The 17,081-nt window shown below is 38.0% G+C and overlaps 1 protein-coding gene across 4 annotated transcripts in view; it reads right to left on the bottom strand.

Moving 5' to 3' along the window:
- Positions 1-17,081, bottom strand: part of ADAM23 (ADAM metallopeptidase domain 23) — a 184,692-nt gene that overhangs the window by 93,727 nt on the left and 73,884 nt on the right. For all 4 annotated transcript variants that reach the window (XM_081261958.1, XM_081261960.1, XM_081261957.1 and 1 more), the window contains exon 4: positions 9,645-9,708. In XM_081261958.1, the coding sequence (XP_081118084.1) occupies positions 9,645-9,708 (64 nt within the window). The remainder of the gene's footprint in view (positions 1-9,644; positions 9,709-17,081) is intronic.

The following is a 17,081-nucleotide window of genomic DNA, read 5'->3' as shown; positions in this document are numbered from 1 at the left end:
TGTGATTCTCCTCCTTTCAATGAAAAGAGAGCCACCAATAACTCCCTTGAATAACAGTTAAGGAATAAAAAGGGGTATAAACCCACAAGGACAAAGACAAGAGAGGAAAAGGCAGCAGATGGGGAGTGCCTATAAAATTTCAGGAGATGGAAAGCAGATGGAAGGGGTGGCTCTCTCAGGTTTGAGCTTCATCTGGCTTGCTAAGTTCTATTGGGGAAAAAACATAAAGGAGTAAGCCAACATTTAATTTTTTAAAATTGTCCCACTCCACCATTGTGTCTGTTTACCTCATCTGCTTAAGTAAAGTTCCACCAGCAGGTTCTTATTATCCCCATAGCCTAAGAAATTCCCATAAACCTGAACATCCATGGTGACCCAGCCTTGACATTTTCAATCAACTCCTGAAGGTCTGCATAAACATTTTAAAATAAACTACCCAGATCTTGGCTAGGAAATGTGTATGATAGGAGATCCAGGTTCTGAATAGACTAAAAATGACGACATCATACTCAAGTTATTATTCTACATACACATTTTTAAATACTTCAAATGATCAACTAACTGGTTATACAAATCTGTTTTTTAAACCAGAGGTCTGGTAGCAAAAGATAAGTAGGAAAAAAAAAAGATATCTATAATGCAATGCATGTACCTGAATTGGAAGACTGCAGAATGAGAAAAAGGAAAAAAACAATTTCAGAGAATCAGGGAATTTGAAACCCCAGCACCAGTTTAATTATCTACCTTCATTAAATTAGACAGGGAAAAAACATTCTTGCAGCAGTTTGTTAATAAAGTATCAGAACAATTTGGCTGTACCAATGCTATATAAATGTTCAACACTGCTCAAACTTAATTAACAGCTGGGCACGGTGGCACACACCTGTAATCTCAGCAACTAGAGAGGCTGAGGCAGGAGGATTGTGAGTTCAAAGCCGGTCTCAGCAAAAGTGAGGAACTAAGGAACTCAATGAGACCCTGTCTCTAAATAAAATACAAGATAGGACTGGGGATGGGGCACAGTGGTCAAGTGCCTCTGAGTTCAATCCCCAGCACCAAAAAACCCAAAAAAACAAACAAACCTTAAAATAGCCTTGAAGAGTAAGTATTGTCACTATCTTGATTTCCTGGGGCATTTTTTAACCCCATGCTTCTTTCATTTTCTATAATGTGCTCAGAATGTTGCCAAGAAAGGTAATTTTTAAAATAATTAGCAATAATAATTTTGATTTTAAACTCAAATAACCAATAATTCTACATCTAATATAAAAGGTTTCTTTCCTTATTATGACTTAAATTGCTCATGATTTACCAGTGATGAGCAATGTTTTTAAAAGCCAGTTATTAATTCGAAGGCTATGAAAAAATCAAAATGTACACACTAGTCAAAAAGCCATTTCACTTAAGCTAAAGGGTAGAAAGCAAGCTTTAAATCACTTCTTTTTGGTTAGAAAAAGAACACACAAATGTATGTTTAAATCCAATTATGACAATCTGAGAGGAAAAGGAAAATAAATGAAGAAAAGCAGCCTGAGAAAATTTATTTTTAAAAAAATAATAAAAGAAGAAGGAATGGGAACAAAAGAAAAGGAGTGAAGAGAAGAAATAAAAAAGAAAAAGTTAGAGAAGACATGAAGACATGTAACCGAAAAGACCCCTGCCCGGCTCTGAGTAGTCGCAACAGTGCCCACCCCTCCCTCATCCCTGGAGTCCGTCTTCCACGTCCTTGGTTCAGCATCCACAGACTGAACCACAGCAGGATGAAAATACTCAGAACACACGGGGCCTTTTTTTCTTATCATATTCCCTAAACCATACAACAGCTATTCACAGAGCATTGACATTGTCTTAGGGATGGTAAGTCGTCTAGAGATGATCAACAGTCTACAGGAGGATGTGCAGAGGTTACCTGCAAAGACCACTCCATTTTATATCGGGCACTTGATCATCCTCAGACTGTAATCCAAGTGGCGTCCTGAAACCAACCTCCTACAGAAACTGAGGAACAACTACATTGAACAGGGTCTTTGGGACACTCGTTCTTCAAATTTCCTCTGCTCTACACAGAACTCCTTCCTTCCAGGAACCCTGCACACAGGGGTCCACTGATGATCTCTACTCTCCTGCTGCTCAATAGCCTTCACTGATGCCCAAAAGCCTTCACTGATGAAAGCTTAAGCTGAGCCATGATGTTGACAAGAAAAACACAAAGGACATTCTAAGAGGGTGTTGTGGTTATATGAAAAGAACAAGGGCAAGAACAGAATGTTTTAAATGGTCCATATCTAAAGTATATAACTATATATATAACTATATATATATAAATATATATATATATACACACACACACTTAGATATATAGACATATAGATATTTTAGACAGATAGATAGATATAGATATGGTTACCATAGTCAAGTAAACTACCATGTCTTACCCCACATATTTATTTTTTGTGACTACATAAAATAAGAGGACCTGAAATCTACTCTCTTAGCAAATTTCCACCACACGATACAATATTATTGACTATAGTCCTCATACTATACATTAGATATCTTACACTTACATCCTACAGAACTGAAACTTAGTGCCCTTCGACCTATATCTCCCCATCCTCACCCACAAACCCTGCCTGTTTCTGTGTATTGATTTGTTTTAAACTCCACATGTAAATAAAACCATGTAGTACTTTCCTTTCTGTGTCAGTTTATTTCACTGTATGCAAATACAATGGAATATTATTCAGCCTTTAAAAGGAGATTCTGCCATTGCGACAGCATAGATGAACCTAGAGGACAGTGTTGAATGAGTAAATAAGAAGGTTTTATTCATAAGATCAATCTTAAAGGGTCGTGTGTATTGAATAAGGTGGGTAAAATAATCTCCTTCTTCCACCTGAGAGTTTTAGTCTTTTGAGATGTAATGCACACACATCAAAATTTAGTCTTTAAAGAGTAATTCCATAGGTTCTAGTATACTTACCAAGTTGTACAAATGTCACCACTAATTTCTGAATATTTTCATCACCCCAAAAAGAAATTATGTGTCCATTAGCATTTACTCTCCATGCTTCTTCCCTTCCACCCCACAGGCCCCTGGAAAACACTAACCCATTTTCGGTGTCTAAGGATATGACTGACTATTCTGAACATTTTGCATGGAAAGTGTAAAATGTGGTCCTCTACACCTGTTTTCTTTAACTTAGCATAATGTTTACATGGTTCATTTATGTTGTAGCACATATTAATACTTTGTCTACTGTGTGAATATTCTGCATTTTCTTTATTCATTCATCAACTGATGGACATTTGAGTCGTGTACATTTTGGGTCATTATCAATAATGCTGCTATGAATATTTATGTACAAGTTTCTGTGTGGAATGTTTGTAATTCACTTGGATATATACCTAGAGGTGAAACCACTGAGGCATACGGTAACTCTAGGCTAAACTTTGAGGAACTGCCAAACTGTCTGGCGTGAGGATTTCAATTTCTCCATTGTCTCTCTAGCACTTGCCGTTTGTTGTTCATCTTTTCTATTATAGCCATCAGCTGGGCGTGCAGCTGTACCTACCTATGTTTAAAACCAAATGAGTGACCCGGAAGTGTTGCAGAGATCAAAATATCACCTTCTTATTGACTAGTTGAGAAGAGAACAGGTCTGTTAATGCTACCTCCCTGTGTGGGCCAGACTTACCCGTAGCCAATAAACACCCCCCAGACAGGGACTGTCACTACACGACTGAGAGCATAGATGGACCCCACACAAACGGGGGGTTAGGAGAGAGACTATATAGACATGTGCACTCTCCCAGGGGCAAGAGTGAGTAAAGGGGCTGGAAGAAGCCAAGGTGAAACCAGCATCCAGAAAAGACATTCTCCCCACCCAACAATGACAAAGAGATTATAATAAGGTGGAAGAAATCTGGGATGGGTGCATTTCATTCATCTATTCAGTCATATACTGCTGGTGGTAGTTTCTTTTATAAGAAGAAGAAAAATCAAAGAATTAGCAAGCACTTAATGGCTCACCTAAAAGAGATTTAACAGGAACATGTTGAAATTGAGAAGTGTTTTATAATATTAGATTGAGGCCCAATCCTTTATTTTTTATTTAATTAATTAATTTTTTGGTACCTGGAATGGAACTCAGGGACACTGGATCACTGAGCCACATCCCAGCCCTATTTTACATTTTATTTAGAGACAGGATTTCACTGAGTTGCTTTTTTGCTGAGGCTGCTTTGAACTCATGATCCTCCTGCCTCAGCCTTCCAAGCTGCCTAATACTTTTATAAGAACTGAAATGTTAAAAATTAGCTTATTTGGAATAATCTCATGAGTAAAGTTGATTGACAAGCAACAAAGCAAAAGCTTGCAGCCATTGGTCCTGGAAGTGATTTGTGTGTGTGTGTGTGTGTGTGTGTGTGTGTGTGTGTGTGTGTGTGGTATGGGCAGGGGTCATGACACCAAAAGCACAGGCAACAAAAGCAAACAGACAAGTGTAACTACATCAAACTAAAAAAGCAAAGGAAACAATCAACAGAGAGAAGAAACATCCAATAATAGAATAGGAGTACATACTTATGAACCACATATCTGATAAGGGGTTAGTATCCAAAACATATAAGAAACAAAGCTTAAAAGCAAGAAAACTAATAACCCAAGTTAAAAATGGGCAAATGATTTGAATAGACATTTTTCAAAAGAAGACATAAAGTGGCCAATGGGTACATGAAAAGGTATTCAGCATCCCTAATTATTAGGGAAATGCAAATTTAAATAATAAGATATCATCTAACATCTGTCAGGATGTCTATCATTTAAAAAAAATTTTTTTTTAAGAAGTGTGGGGAGAATGTAGAGAACAGCAATCTCCGTAAACAGTTGGTGGAAATAAGAATTGGCAGAGCCATTGTGGAAAACAGTATAAAGTTTCCTCAAAAAGTTAAAAATAAGAAGAAAATGAAATCTGCATCTCAAAGAGATAACTTCACTGTCACATTCACTGCAGCATTATTCATAAAAGTCAAAACAGCAAAACAGCCTATCGAGGGCCGAACAAATAACAAAAAATGTACATATAATGGAATATTATTCTGTGTTTAAAAAAAAGAAGGAAATCCTGCCATTTGTGATGACACAGATGAATCTGGGGGACACTGTGGTAATTGAAAGAAGCCAGGCATAGAAAGACAAACACTACACAATCTCTCCTAATGTGGAATCTTAAGTAATCAGAACTCCTAGAAGCAAAGAGTAGAATGTTGGGGAAAAGGAAAAACAAAGACGTTGTTCAAAGGGTACGAAGTTTCAGTTATGCAAGGTGAATGGATTCCAGAGATCCCATCTGAAGATGGAGCAGTTTCTAGATGGAGTGAATTTTAGAGATCCCATCGAGAGATGCAATGAGCAGACCGGTTTCTACATTAATCATAGCATCTTGAATGTGCTAGGATGATAGATTTAAATGTTCTCACTACAAAAATAAATAAATATATAAAGTGATAGATGTGTTAATTGGCTTGAGTGTAGTGATCATTTCACATTGTATATGTATATCAAAACAGTGCTTTGTACAAATTAAATGTGTACAACTCATATATAAAATCTAACTTGTGTAACTAATTATATTTAAGTCCTATTTTTCAATTACACTTCAATAAAGCTGGAAAAAAATCAATCACAAAACAACACGTTACATAGATTTTGTTTCTATCCAAAAGAGGTAATCCATAGATATACAAAAGTGGCTTAGTAGTTACCTAAGGCTGGTGAGAGAGAAGATAGGATATGACTGTTAATAAGTGGAGTATTTCTTTGTTGGGCGAAGAAAATGTTCTAAAATTACATTATGTTGATGGATGCACAGTTTTGTAAATATACTAAAACCAATTTAATGATATACTTAACCGCATGCAAATTAGATCTCAATAATTTTGTTCAAACAAAAGATAACTAAGTTATTTTTTAAATTCATAGGAAAAATTGTTTTATTGTAAACCAAGTACAAAGTACTGCAGTGCGAACTCAAATAAAAAGTACTGCTGAGGGACTGGGGTTGTGGTTCTGCGGTAGAGCACTCACCTAGCACGTGCCAGGCCCTGGGTTTGATCCTCCGCACCACATAAAAATAAATAAAATAAAGGTATTGTGTACAACTAAATAATAAATATTTTTTTAAAAAAGTACTGAGTTGGGAACAGGAAAAATGTTCTTCCATATGCATCAACTGACACCTGGCACTTATATTATGTACTTAAATATATTTTTTTATCTTTCTAGTTCCTGTATTTGTGTCACTTGGAAAGGGATCTTTTTATCCCACTTTCATTGAATAAAGGTAAAAGCCAAGACATTATCCTCTTCGTAGATACAAATGGGAAGTAGGGCTTGACAGAGAGGAAATGGGAAAAACTAGACAACCCTCTTCCAAGGGTGGATGTGGCATTTGTTTGCAATTAATTCCCAGAATATCCTAAGTGTCTGTGTCCATTCTTCTCTCACCTTGTGAACAGTACACGGTGTGTGGGGGTGGGCAGGTGTGCTTTATGTGTGTACACTTTGGTGATCTTTGGAAGGAAGGATTATATAATGTGTACAAGTTGAACCTAGCCATTCTTACATACTAATTTGTCTTTCTGGTACTCTGTATAAAGGTTTTCTTAAACAACATGGAAAGTAATCATTATAAAGTTTACTGTAAAATGGCTCTAAAAACATGTATGCAATGCTAGTGGGAATGTGAATTTCTATAAACTTTCAGGAAGAAAAACTGCCTCTTTGTACCAAAGCCTTCCAAAAATTGAACAAACTGCGACCCAGAAAATCCAATTCTCAGAATTAATTCTACAGGAAGTATTAAGGATGTGTTCTTTCCTTCGGGTTGGAGTGAAAGATTAGCAACAATTTAAATGACAATGACCATGGGATTTTCAAACAAATTATAACAAATTAATTTAAAAGAATGGTATGCAGTTTTAAAAAGTGAAGGTCTACAAGATATGTAATGCATGCCAAAGTATTTATACTATCATTAGAACTTTCAAATCTTGCCACAGAATTGTGTGTACCATATCATCTTGAGGTTTGCAGGGGTATATAAACATAGACACATAAAAAACAGGCATTTACCATTAACTCATTATCCATGAAGCAAGCTTGTGTAATTCTTGAAAAAAGGGAGCCAGTAAAAGAACATGCCCCTGAATGCCCCTTTCTGTTCCCAAAAAACTTGCCTGGTTAAGGAAACAATGAGAGGACATCTGGGCCAGAATGTCAAGATATGTATTATCTTGAAGGATACTGACTTTCTCTCATGTGTGCTGGGAATTAGGGCAAGTTAGTGTTATCTGTGGAAAGCTGCTTTCTTGCACGCAAGCCAAGATAGTTGCTCCTTGGGATGCTGGTCATATAAGGAACTAAGCAAATTAATATAAAACCCTTCTCCCTACTGGTACTGACCAGAGAACCATGGAGAGGGAAGAATTTATCCAGGCATCAGCTTCTGGACAAAGTATCCTAAGGGATAGGAGGTGATACTTCCTGACAAGGTACTAGATGTACTATGTGGGTCAGAGGTGCAGATGTTCACCCTGTTGCCACTGGACTTCCTGATAAAACATCTGTCCAGCCCATCACCATTGGATCTTACCCAAAGGAATTTTTCAGTAACCTTACATCTCATATTTTATGTCCAGTTATCTTGCTTGGTTTCTCAGCAACCTTACCCACTGCACTAGTACAACTAGGCTGTGAACGTCAGAGAGCTATTTGGAGAAAATGAGTCATAGTGAGAAAAAAGGAATAAACACAAAAACAAACTGCAGTGAACATGTTTTCTTTTGCCATCCTCTGTTTTTAAATTTTAGTTACAATCAACAGGAAGCCTGGAGTGTGTTAGTAATGATCAGGCTTCCTTTGAGGACCTCAAATGACTTCTGGAGGCCAATTAGCTATTCTGCTTCTTTAAAAAAGGAAAAAAAAAAAAATAGACTGAACTTCTTGGTGAGAAGTTTAGATTAGGTTACTGCAGGATGCAAAGGTTGCTCATTTGCTGAGTCTATAAAGTTCTCATGCAATCTTGTCTACTCCAGACTCATGATTCAGCATCCGCAGTGTTCAGGGCACTGGCACAGCTGACAGAAGCTTTGGTTTGTACAGATGCCAGGAAGCACCATTCCTGCGCTTGATTTAGCATTGCTGCTCACTTTCCACAGCATTAACTTTTAGGGCCATTCGACAAACCCCCAAGATGCAGCCTAAGACAAGAACTGATGAATAGTAATAATAACAGAATCTGTGGCATACAATTCAAAGACTAAAACACACTTCAAACTACAAATGTGCCCACTGTTAATTGGACAGTTATAGATCCTAAGAAATACCATAGCCCCTGGGCAGTATTTATAATTAAGGCCACCCATAAATATTTGCTGAGAGGCTACAGACTGAGGATCCCCATGCTCCCTGCTGCACAGCTTGGCAAGTCCACACATGAAAGATGCCCCTTTTATGCTGACACTCATTAGCAATCTAGAAAAGAGCAAAATCAATGATATTTCCCCACTTTGCTTTGTTCCATTTCCTCTCCTGTGTCAATGGTATTGATGGACACTGCTAAGCTCAGTGGCACTACCCAAATCAGAGTCCCTTTCTGTAGCCATTCCACAGACTTTCACTGAGACTGGTGGAGATCACTGTGTTTTTTACTTACAAATGATCTCTCTCTTGCTTTAATTTAAGCCCTCTTTCACTTCATTGATCCTCCATGAAGAGAAGGAAGTTTAACCTCCAACGGAAGGAAATCAAATACCTTTAAATGACGATGTTTAATGACCTTGAGAAGGTTTCTTTACCCTCTCTCTGCCTCAGTTTCTTCCTCCATACAACAAGAGTAATAATATCCACCCCCGTAGGACTGCTGTGAAGATTATGAAGAGAGTGCTCCTTAAGTCTCATTTCCTCTTCTTGTCCTCTCCCCTTCTTGGGCACCAAAGTAACTTGTACTTAATAGTCATTCTAAGAGCCCATCTATTCTTATAATTCAGATGCTGTGACTATAAGAGCCTAATTGAGCATCTCCAATCTCAAAAACTGAAATCCAAAACACTCGAAAAACTTTTTAAGCGCTAACATGACACCACAAGTAGAAAATCTTACACTATGAGATTCACGCACAAAATTATTTTAAATGTTATATAAAATTATATTCAGGCTATGTGTATGAAATATAAATGAATTTCATGTTTAGACTTGGGTCCCATCACAAAAATATCTCATTATAATTACAAAAACATTGTGAAACTTTTTTTAAATCCAAACCCCAAAATGCTAAGCATTTGAAATAAGGGATGCCTAATTTGGACTGAGGTGTTGATCTGGAAAGTTCAGCCCTTTATACCATTACATAAGATACTGTATGCATGACTAAAACAATAAGCATTTCCATATTGTTCCGGATATATAGAATCTCTAATGTTACCTCAAATATTTGTATGTTGTAATGAATTTCTCCTTGTAACACAGTAACCTTGCATAGGAGGCCAGGTGTTTTCGTTGACAGACACACCAATCTGGGGTGCAGGGGCCTGTCCTGTGAGGGGTGTGCTTACACAAGCTGTTCCAAAGCTTTAAACCATACCTTTGAGTACTGTGGCTTCCCATTTTCATAGTGAATCTCCACGTAATCAGAAGACAGCAAACCACTATAAAGGAAAGAAAATAGAGTGATTTCTGCATCTGAGACCCCGGAAGCGTAAAAATAGCCAGCTCAATAAACAAACACAGGGGGGCAAACCACCAATGGTCACAGTCCACCATTAGTATAAAGACAGGTCATCACCAAGTTGCAAACACCATCCAGAAACAAATTGGTCTTCAGTCTGCTTAAAAAGACAAGACACAGACAACTGAAGGGTGATTCATTTGATATGTCAATGAAAATTGAACAAACTAAACTGCAAGGAGTAGGAGGAGACAGGAACCCCCGTCCCCCCCAAAAAATCCCACAATTATATTCAAATAATTGAAATTTCATAAAACCTAACCAGTGAAGAAGAACATATAACAAGAACTGGCAAGTTTTGTTTTTCAATAAAGGTCAGATTATCATGATTTCAGGCTTTGCCAGCCACCAGGTATCTCTGACAACCACTCAGCTCTGCCACCATGTCACACAGGTAGCCACAGGCAATACACAAATGAATGGTTGTGACTGTATTAAAAAAAAAAAACTTTATCTGTGGACACTAAAATTTTAATTTCATGCTATTTTTGATGTGTAAGGAAATATTCATCTTTAGATTTTTTTCAACCATTTAAAATTTTTTTTAAATAAAAAAACATTCTTAGAATTCAGACAATAAAAAAAAATAGGTAGGTCTGTATTTGGCCTGTGAGCTGTAGTTTGGCAACTCCTAGTGAAAAATAATGGTAAAGAATATAGACTTTGAAGTGAGAGAGAGCAGGCTTAAATCTCACCCAGCCCCATTATTGGTGGTAAGCCCATGGGCAAGTTCCCAACTTGTGTCAAATGGGGAAAATCAAAAGTGTGAATCTCATAGGACACTGGGAGGATTAAATGAATCCATGAATATTAAGTGCTTAGCCCAGAAATCAACGCTAAGTATCCAGTAGTAGGCACTGTGGCTCTATAACTACTGAGACTTTAACTCAAATTCTAAAAATGTTGTTCCCTGAACAATGTGTGAAATATAAAATTTATATCTCCTAAAGAGCCCTGAATTAGGGGCACCTGTGTTCCTTTTTGGGTCTGCCACTAGGAATAATGGTAACACATGATACTGGCTTTTATTGACCATTTGCTGTGTCCAGGCACTGTTCTGAGGGCTACAGAGGCATTAACTCATTTAATTCTAATGGTAATGACAGAGGTCAGTATGTCCCACTTGGAGCCACTGATGTATCCTAAATTTAGGTCTTTGCTTCCCTTTGCAAAAAACAAAAGAATACAACCGAAGATTCCTCAGGTCCCTCCTGTTCTGGGAATTCTGACTTTCTATAATTTTGCCACATTAGGAAACCTTGGCATTCTTCTTTAACCGAAGAATGGGAGGACTCTGGTTTTGCATCATTTTGGGAGCTGCACCTAATGCATTCTATCAGGATCCAGTGAGGAGGGTTGCAAAGGGGTAGCTTAGAGCCAGTCAGCAGTCAAATGAGAACCTCAAGTGTATGACCAGTACTCTGTGACAGAGGGCAACCTTCACAACACAGAAATACAGTAGATGCTTATACTCAGTCATATTTTCCCGTTGAATTCCCCAATTCCTACTGAATTTGCACAATTCCTATTATAAATCAAATGTGTACTGACTGACAACTGTCTACATTCAAAACTTAAATTATAGTATATCTATTAATTCCCTTTTAAAAATTTAAGTACTGGTAAAAGTAATGACATTACTAACTCTATATACATGGGAATGCCTGACAGGGTACAGAAACTCTTTCACTGCCAGTTACTAAGTCAATGACCAGCACCGTGGATGCACATAAACAGGGCCCTGGATGATAACACCTCTCTGAGGAAAGCATTGGCAACAGCAAGAGCAGAGAGGTTTCCCTAACTGGATCTAATTGCATCTCTCTACCAGTAATTTCTTGTTTTCAAAATTCTCAACCACACAATTGCTGGTGCAGGCCTAGAAGTTGGAAACAAAGTTATTTTAGACCACTATTTTTGCTTATGGTTAGAAGAGTAGATAATGGCAGTCAAAACATTTGTCATCAAATCTGATAAAGGTCATTTTAATAATCCTATTTTGCCATTTTAAAGGGATTATTTCACTTATGGCCATACCTATGTCTATTAACTCTTGAATTTGAGAAATTTTTGGACCTTTATTTCATTTATTTCTTTTTATGTGGTGCTGAGGATCGAACCCAGTGCCTCACACATGCTAGACAAGCGCTCTACCACTGAGCTACAACCCCAGCCTGAATTTAAGAATCTTTTTTTTTTATTTAATTGATTTTTTTTAAATACACAACAGTGGAATACATTACAATTCTTATTACACATATAAAGCACAGTTTTTCATATCTTTGTATGTAAAGTACATACACATACATTTCACACTGGGGGGTGTGACTTTGAGGCTTGTATTGTCTTTATACATTTACTTTGGTTTTTTTTTGCATTACAATATTATTACACATATATACCACAGGTTTTCATATCTCTGTTTGTATATAAAGTAGGTTGACACCCAATTTGTGTCTTCATACATGTACTTTGGATAATGATGTCCATCACATTCCACCATCCTTGCTAATCCCCTGCCCCCTCCCTTTCCCTCCCACCCCTCTGCCCTATCTAGAATTCATCTATTCCTCCCATGCTCTTCCCCTCCCTATCTCACTATGAATCAGCCTCTTTATATCAAAGAAAACATTCAGCATTTGTTTTGGGGGGAATTGACTAATTTCACTTGACATTATCTTCTCCAACGCCATCCATTTACCTGCAAATGCCATGATTTTATTCTCTTTTAAAAATCTTAAAGAAGAAAAACAGCTACTTTTCAAGGAACCTGTGACAGACACTGACACCTCAGTAGTTTGCCTCGTACAATCTCCTGCTAGAAACAGAATGTTCTGATGTGGCAATTGTTCTGGTTCAGCTATGAGATGTCCTCCAAATGATCATCTGTGAGGCAATGCAAGAATTTTTCAGAGGTGAAATGATCAGAGTATGAGAGTGGTAACCTAATCGGTGAGTGCATTAACCCATTGATATGGATTAATTGGATGGTAACTGAAGGTAGATAGGGTGTGACTGGAGCTGAAAAGTCACTGGGGGGTGTGACTTTGAGGCTTGTATTGTGTCCCTGGTGAGTGGCGCTCCCTCTGCTCCCTGATTGCTGTGCTCTCAGCTGCTTCCCTCTGCTGGGCCTTTTCACCATGGAGTTCTGCCTCCCTCGGGCCCAGAGCAAAGGAGTCAGCCATCTAGGGACTGGAACTCTGAAATCATGAGCCCAAATAACCTTTTCCTCCTCTAATTGTTCTTGTCAGGTGTTTTGGTCACAGCAAAGAAAAAGCTGGCTGAGGGCTGGGGATACAGCTCAATTGGTAAAGTGCTTGCCTCATGTGCATAAGGTCCTGGGTTCAATCCCCAGCATCACAAAAAATAAAAATAAACAAATAAATAAAAACTGACTAAAATACCAGTACTGATAATATTTAGTAATTATTGACCTAAACATAAATTGAAATTTTTCATTTACCATTTAAGTGTTTGGTTTAGAAGAGTCAATTAATTTGCAGGAACTTCTGAAAGGGAGTTTCTGAATATGTAAACTTCTAAACACCTTTTCAATTATTTAAGTTACAGAAAATCTATATATGGAGGCTACTACCATACTTCTCACGCAGGTTACTCAGTGAAAAATGGATGACCTTTGGGAGTAAAGGGATAAGTATAGGATGAAAGTTCAAAGCCAAGTGGAAGAGAGTGGAAGAACTGGAACAAAGAAACTCTTGAACCCGCTCCCTCTGGACCTTCATGGTCACCCTACACCACCAAATAAGTGAAAAGATCATGAACTCTAGAATAGGGCTGAATGGAATTTTACTCAAAATGTAAGGGCCAAGGATAAGTCTTAAAGATGCTGAACTCCTAAGAGCCAGAGAACAGCAAGACTATTGAAAGGTGGTAAAGGAGCCAAGAGTGAGGTCAGAGAAGGGAACTGTGGCAGAAATAATGCTGTGTATCCACCAAAAGCCATTTCATTTTTCCCTTCCTGGTACAGAAGACCACAGTTTTCCCCTTCCCCCGCAGTCAGGTTATAGCCAGGAGACTGGATTATGGCTTATGAGAGAGGGGAAGAGATGTCTACCCCTCTACTGTGACCATTAAAATCCCTGCATGATTATCCAAGCTCTCTCTCTCTGTGACAAAGCTGGATGCCACAATGCTCCAGATGGCGATGGCATAGCTGCAAGATGGATGAGGCTTAGTTCCTATGACAGGATTTGGAGAAGAGCTGCTTTAGGAGAGCCACTTAACCTGCACTTGACCATAATGTGGAAGAGATGATAATTTAATAATGTTAAGTCTCAGATTTCATGGTTGTTACTGAAACCCTGTCTAAACTATCCTAATTCCAGGATTTATCACAAAGAAACCTTTTGGAAATTTATGTTCAAAGAATTTCATAATCATCAGCAAATATATAAACAGAGCTGCTATTATATCTAATCTTTTGGAAATTCACATAAAGAGAGGGATATGCCTTATGGAGGTTTTGCCTTTATAAATATAGACATAGGTTTGTCTGAATCCTTCAGTTTGAGATTCATGTGTGTAACAAAAGCAGGCAAGTGAAGAGCCAAGCCAAAACTCCCAAAAGTATACATCTCCCATTACAAGAAGGTTCAGTGAGGACAAGCCAAGAACCTAAATAACTGGAAAAGTTATCAAGATTCCCTAATACTTAGAAAAGTTATTAACCAAGAAAATCCCTGCATGATTTTCATCCTGTATAGGATGAAAGGGTAAATGATTTCTAGTTTCTTGGAAACTAACTCAAATCCATTACTTTTTAAAAAATATTTTTTAGTTGTCAATGGACCTTTATTTTTATTCATTTGTTTATATTTGGATGCTAAGAATTAAACCCAGTGCCTCACAGGTGCTAGGCAAGTGTTCTACAACTGAGCTACAACCCCAGCCCCATCAAATCCGTTACTTTAAAAAAAAAAAAAAAAAAAAAAAAAGAACCATATGCCTTCTTTGGGGCAATGATGATCATGAAGGTTCAGGAGTGGGCTAATCAAGAAAAATAATTGTTCAGAATGAGACAAGAAGGATAACAGGGCCTTGGCCTATAAAAGACCACTAGGAAAGATATGCAGTAGACCACCAGGGAAACCATTTGTTCTATATAAATTAAAAACTCACTTACATGTAAATAAACAAACTACAGTCTCTAGAAGTCTTTTCTAGGACTAAAATCTATATTCTCTGAAATTATGTGTTGAGCCCACAGTCTATCTCTAATTAGGAAACCGAGAGAACAAGCTCTTCTGAAGGGACCTGGGGGTGGAGGACATTCATTCCTTCCCCAGTAGAACTAGGTGAAATGATGAGGAATAGAAGCACCAAGGCTCACCAGCCAGATGGTCATATAATTTATCATCTAAATCAGGACATTTCTTGGAGTGGATAGAGGCATATTAGTAATTGTGCTACCAAAAGAGACATATAGAAACCAGGAAGGACTGTCCTCAGGAAACTAGGACACATGATCACCTAACCTTAACAGCCATATTTAAGGTACACACATCAAGTTCTACATGAGAGGACAGTAGAGTGTACAGGTGAAGCATAATCAAAGGCTGAGATATTAGTTGAGATATCAGTTGAGCAGTCAGTGAATATGTCTCCTTCACCACTGCTTTAGAGTTCTGTGATTACACTTCACATAGCCACTATTTTCGGAAGGCCCTAGGTAGGTAGCTTAGGTTCCCTCTCTCAGCATGTAACTTCAGCAGGCAACAGTCCTAGATGTAGCAGTCAGAAAGCCAGGGGCACCAGTCACTGTAATACACTGGACTTGTCTTTGCCAAACAATGTCTTTGTTCTAGGTCCGTAGTAGCACAATATTCAAAGTTAATTCTCAGTAGTACAATAGGTCAGTTACTTCCCTATGTGTTCAAACTGGTAATGACACAAATAGAGTGAAAACAGCAGATGACATCTGGAAACGGAGTGCCATGAATGCCCATTTTCAGAACGCAAATTCAGTCACCTGACTGCTGCTTGTTAATGCTTGCTTACCTTTTCAATTTTTGAAACTCTGATCACACCCAAATGGCCCCTGACAAATTCTTCCAAGAAGTCCCCTGCCACTCCTTCCCACCAGGTCTCACAATCATTTATTCATTCAGCGATAGCCAATGCTGGTCACCATGGAGACTCTCAACTTTACAGGGCCTCAAGCAGTGACATTGTGCAACGGCATTACACCCACTCCCTTGTCCCACTTGAAGGTTTTCTTTCCCTTTTATACACGGAAGGTAATTTGAATTCATCAAGTAATTACCGTACGTGGTAATGAAGATAGACACATGATTTTAACTCAGTACATTCATACAAGCATAAGCTTCTAACCTGCAATTAGGCTTGAGTCCTTATATTGCTTTTGTTTTTGAACACAACAGACTTAAAAAGTAAAATTATTTTTAAATTACTACCTTTTTAAAGTTTAGGGGGAAAAAATTTGATTCACACTACCTAAAATAGTTTTTATGTCAAAAGTTTTTTGAGCTAGAAAATATGTATTCCTGTGTGTGTAAATAATAAAATAAGGTGTTTATGCTGGGCAAAATATTGTAGATACGGAAAGGTTGGGAAATAAGAGTGCAGCAATGATGTATGAAGTGGGTGAAAATAATTACAGGTTGGATAGAAGCTTTGTGTTAAGGTAGACAAAAATGCCATGCAAGGCAAGGGCTGAGGTGTGTGGGCATATTTCATAGGAACAGAGCTGCAGGAAAAGAACAATCCCAGCAAGAACAGGACGTAGGGGTTTAAGCTTCTTTGCGATCACAACAGGAATTTAATGAGTACCTAAACTGCATGAGAGACTACAGCAGAAAGTTCAATGTGTAGGTTCCACATCCTAGGAGAGGAGGCCATGCACCATAACACAGTTTAGAAAGCCCTAGTAAAAGGAGCACAAGAAACACGGGGCTGCAAGTTAACCGTGGAGTGAAGAAAGGAGGAGTTAGAAGAGAAATATGGGATGGACTTGAGGTGGTGATACAGGCTGAGAACCTCCCCTTAACTCGTTTGATCCTCCAGCAAGTCAAGTGAGAGTTCCCTTCTAAGCAGGTGACATCAGGCCAAATGAAGTGGCTAAATAGTCATTGTTATGGACACCGGTGTCTCTAAAAGTAAACCAGAATTCTGAGATTTCTCTGACAGAATCACAAGCTCACAAAATTAGTTTTAACCCAATGGGTTATAAAAAAATAAATTTTAAACAGAAAAACTGAATCCAAATAGAGAGGACACATCTTTTGAATCCAGTTACACATGACTGAAATGCTT

Source organism: Spermophilus citellus (genome assembly GCF_964194105.1).
Source record: "Spermophilus citellus genome assembly, chromosome: 11".
Taxonomy (NCBI): domain Eukaryota; kingdom Metazoa; phylum Chordata; class Mammalia; order Rodentia; family Sciuridae; genus Spermophilus; species Spermophilus citellus.
Note: the sequence above shows the minus strand (reverse complement) of the source record. Positions and strands in the feature narration are given on the sequence as shown.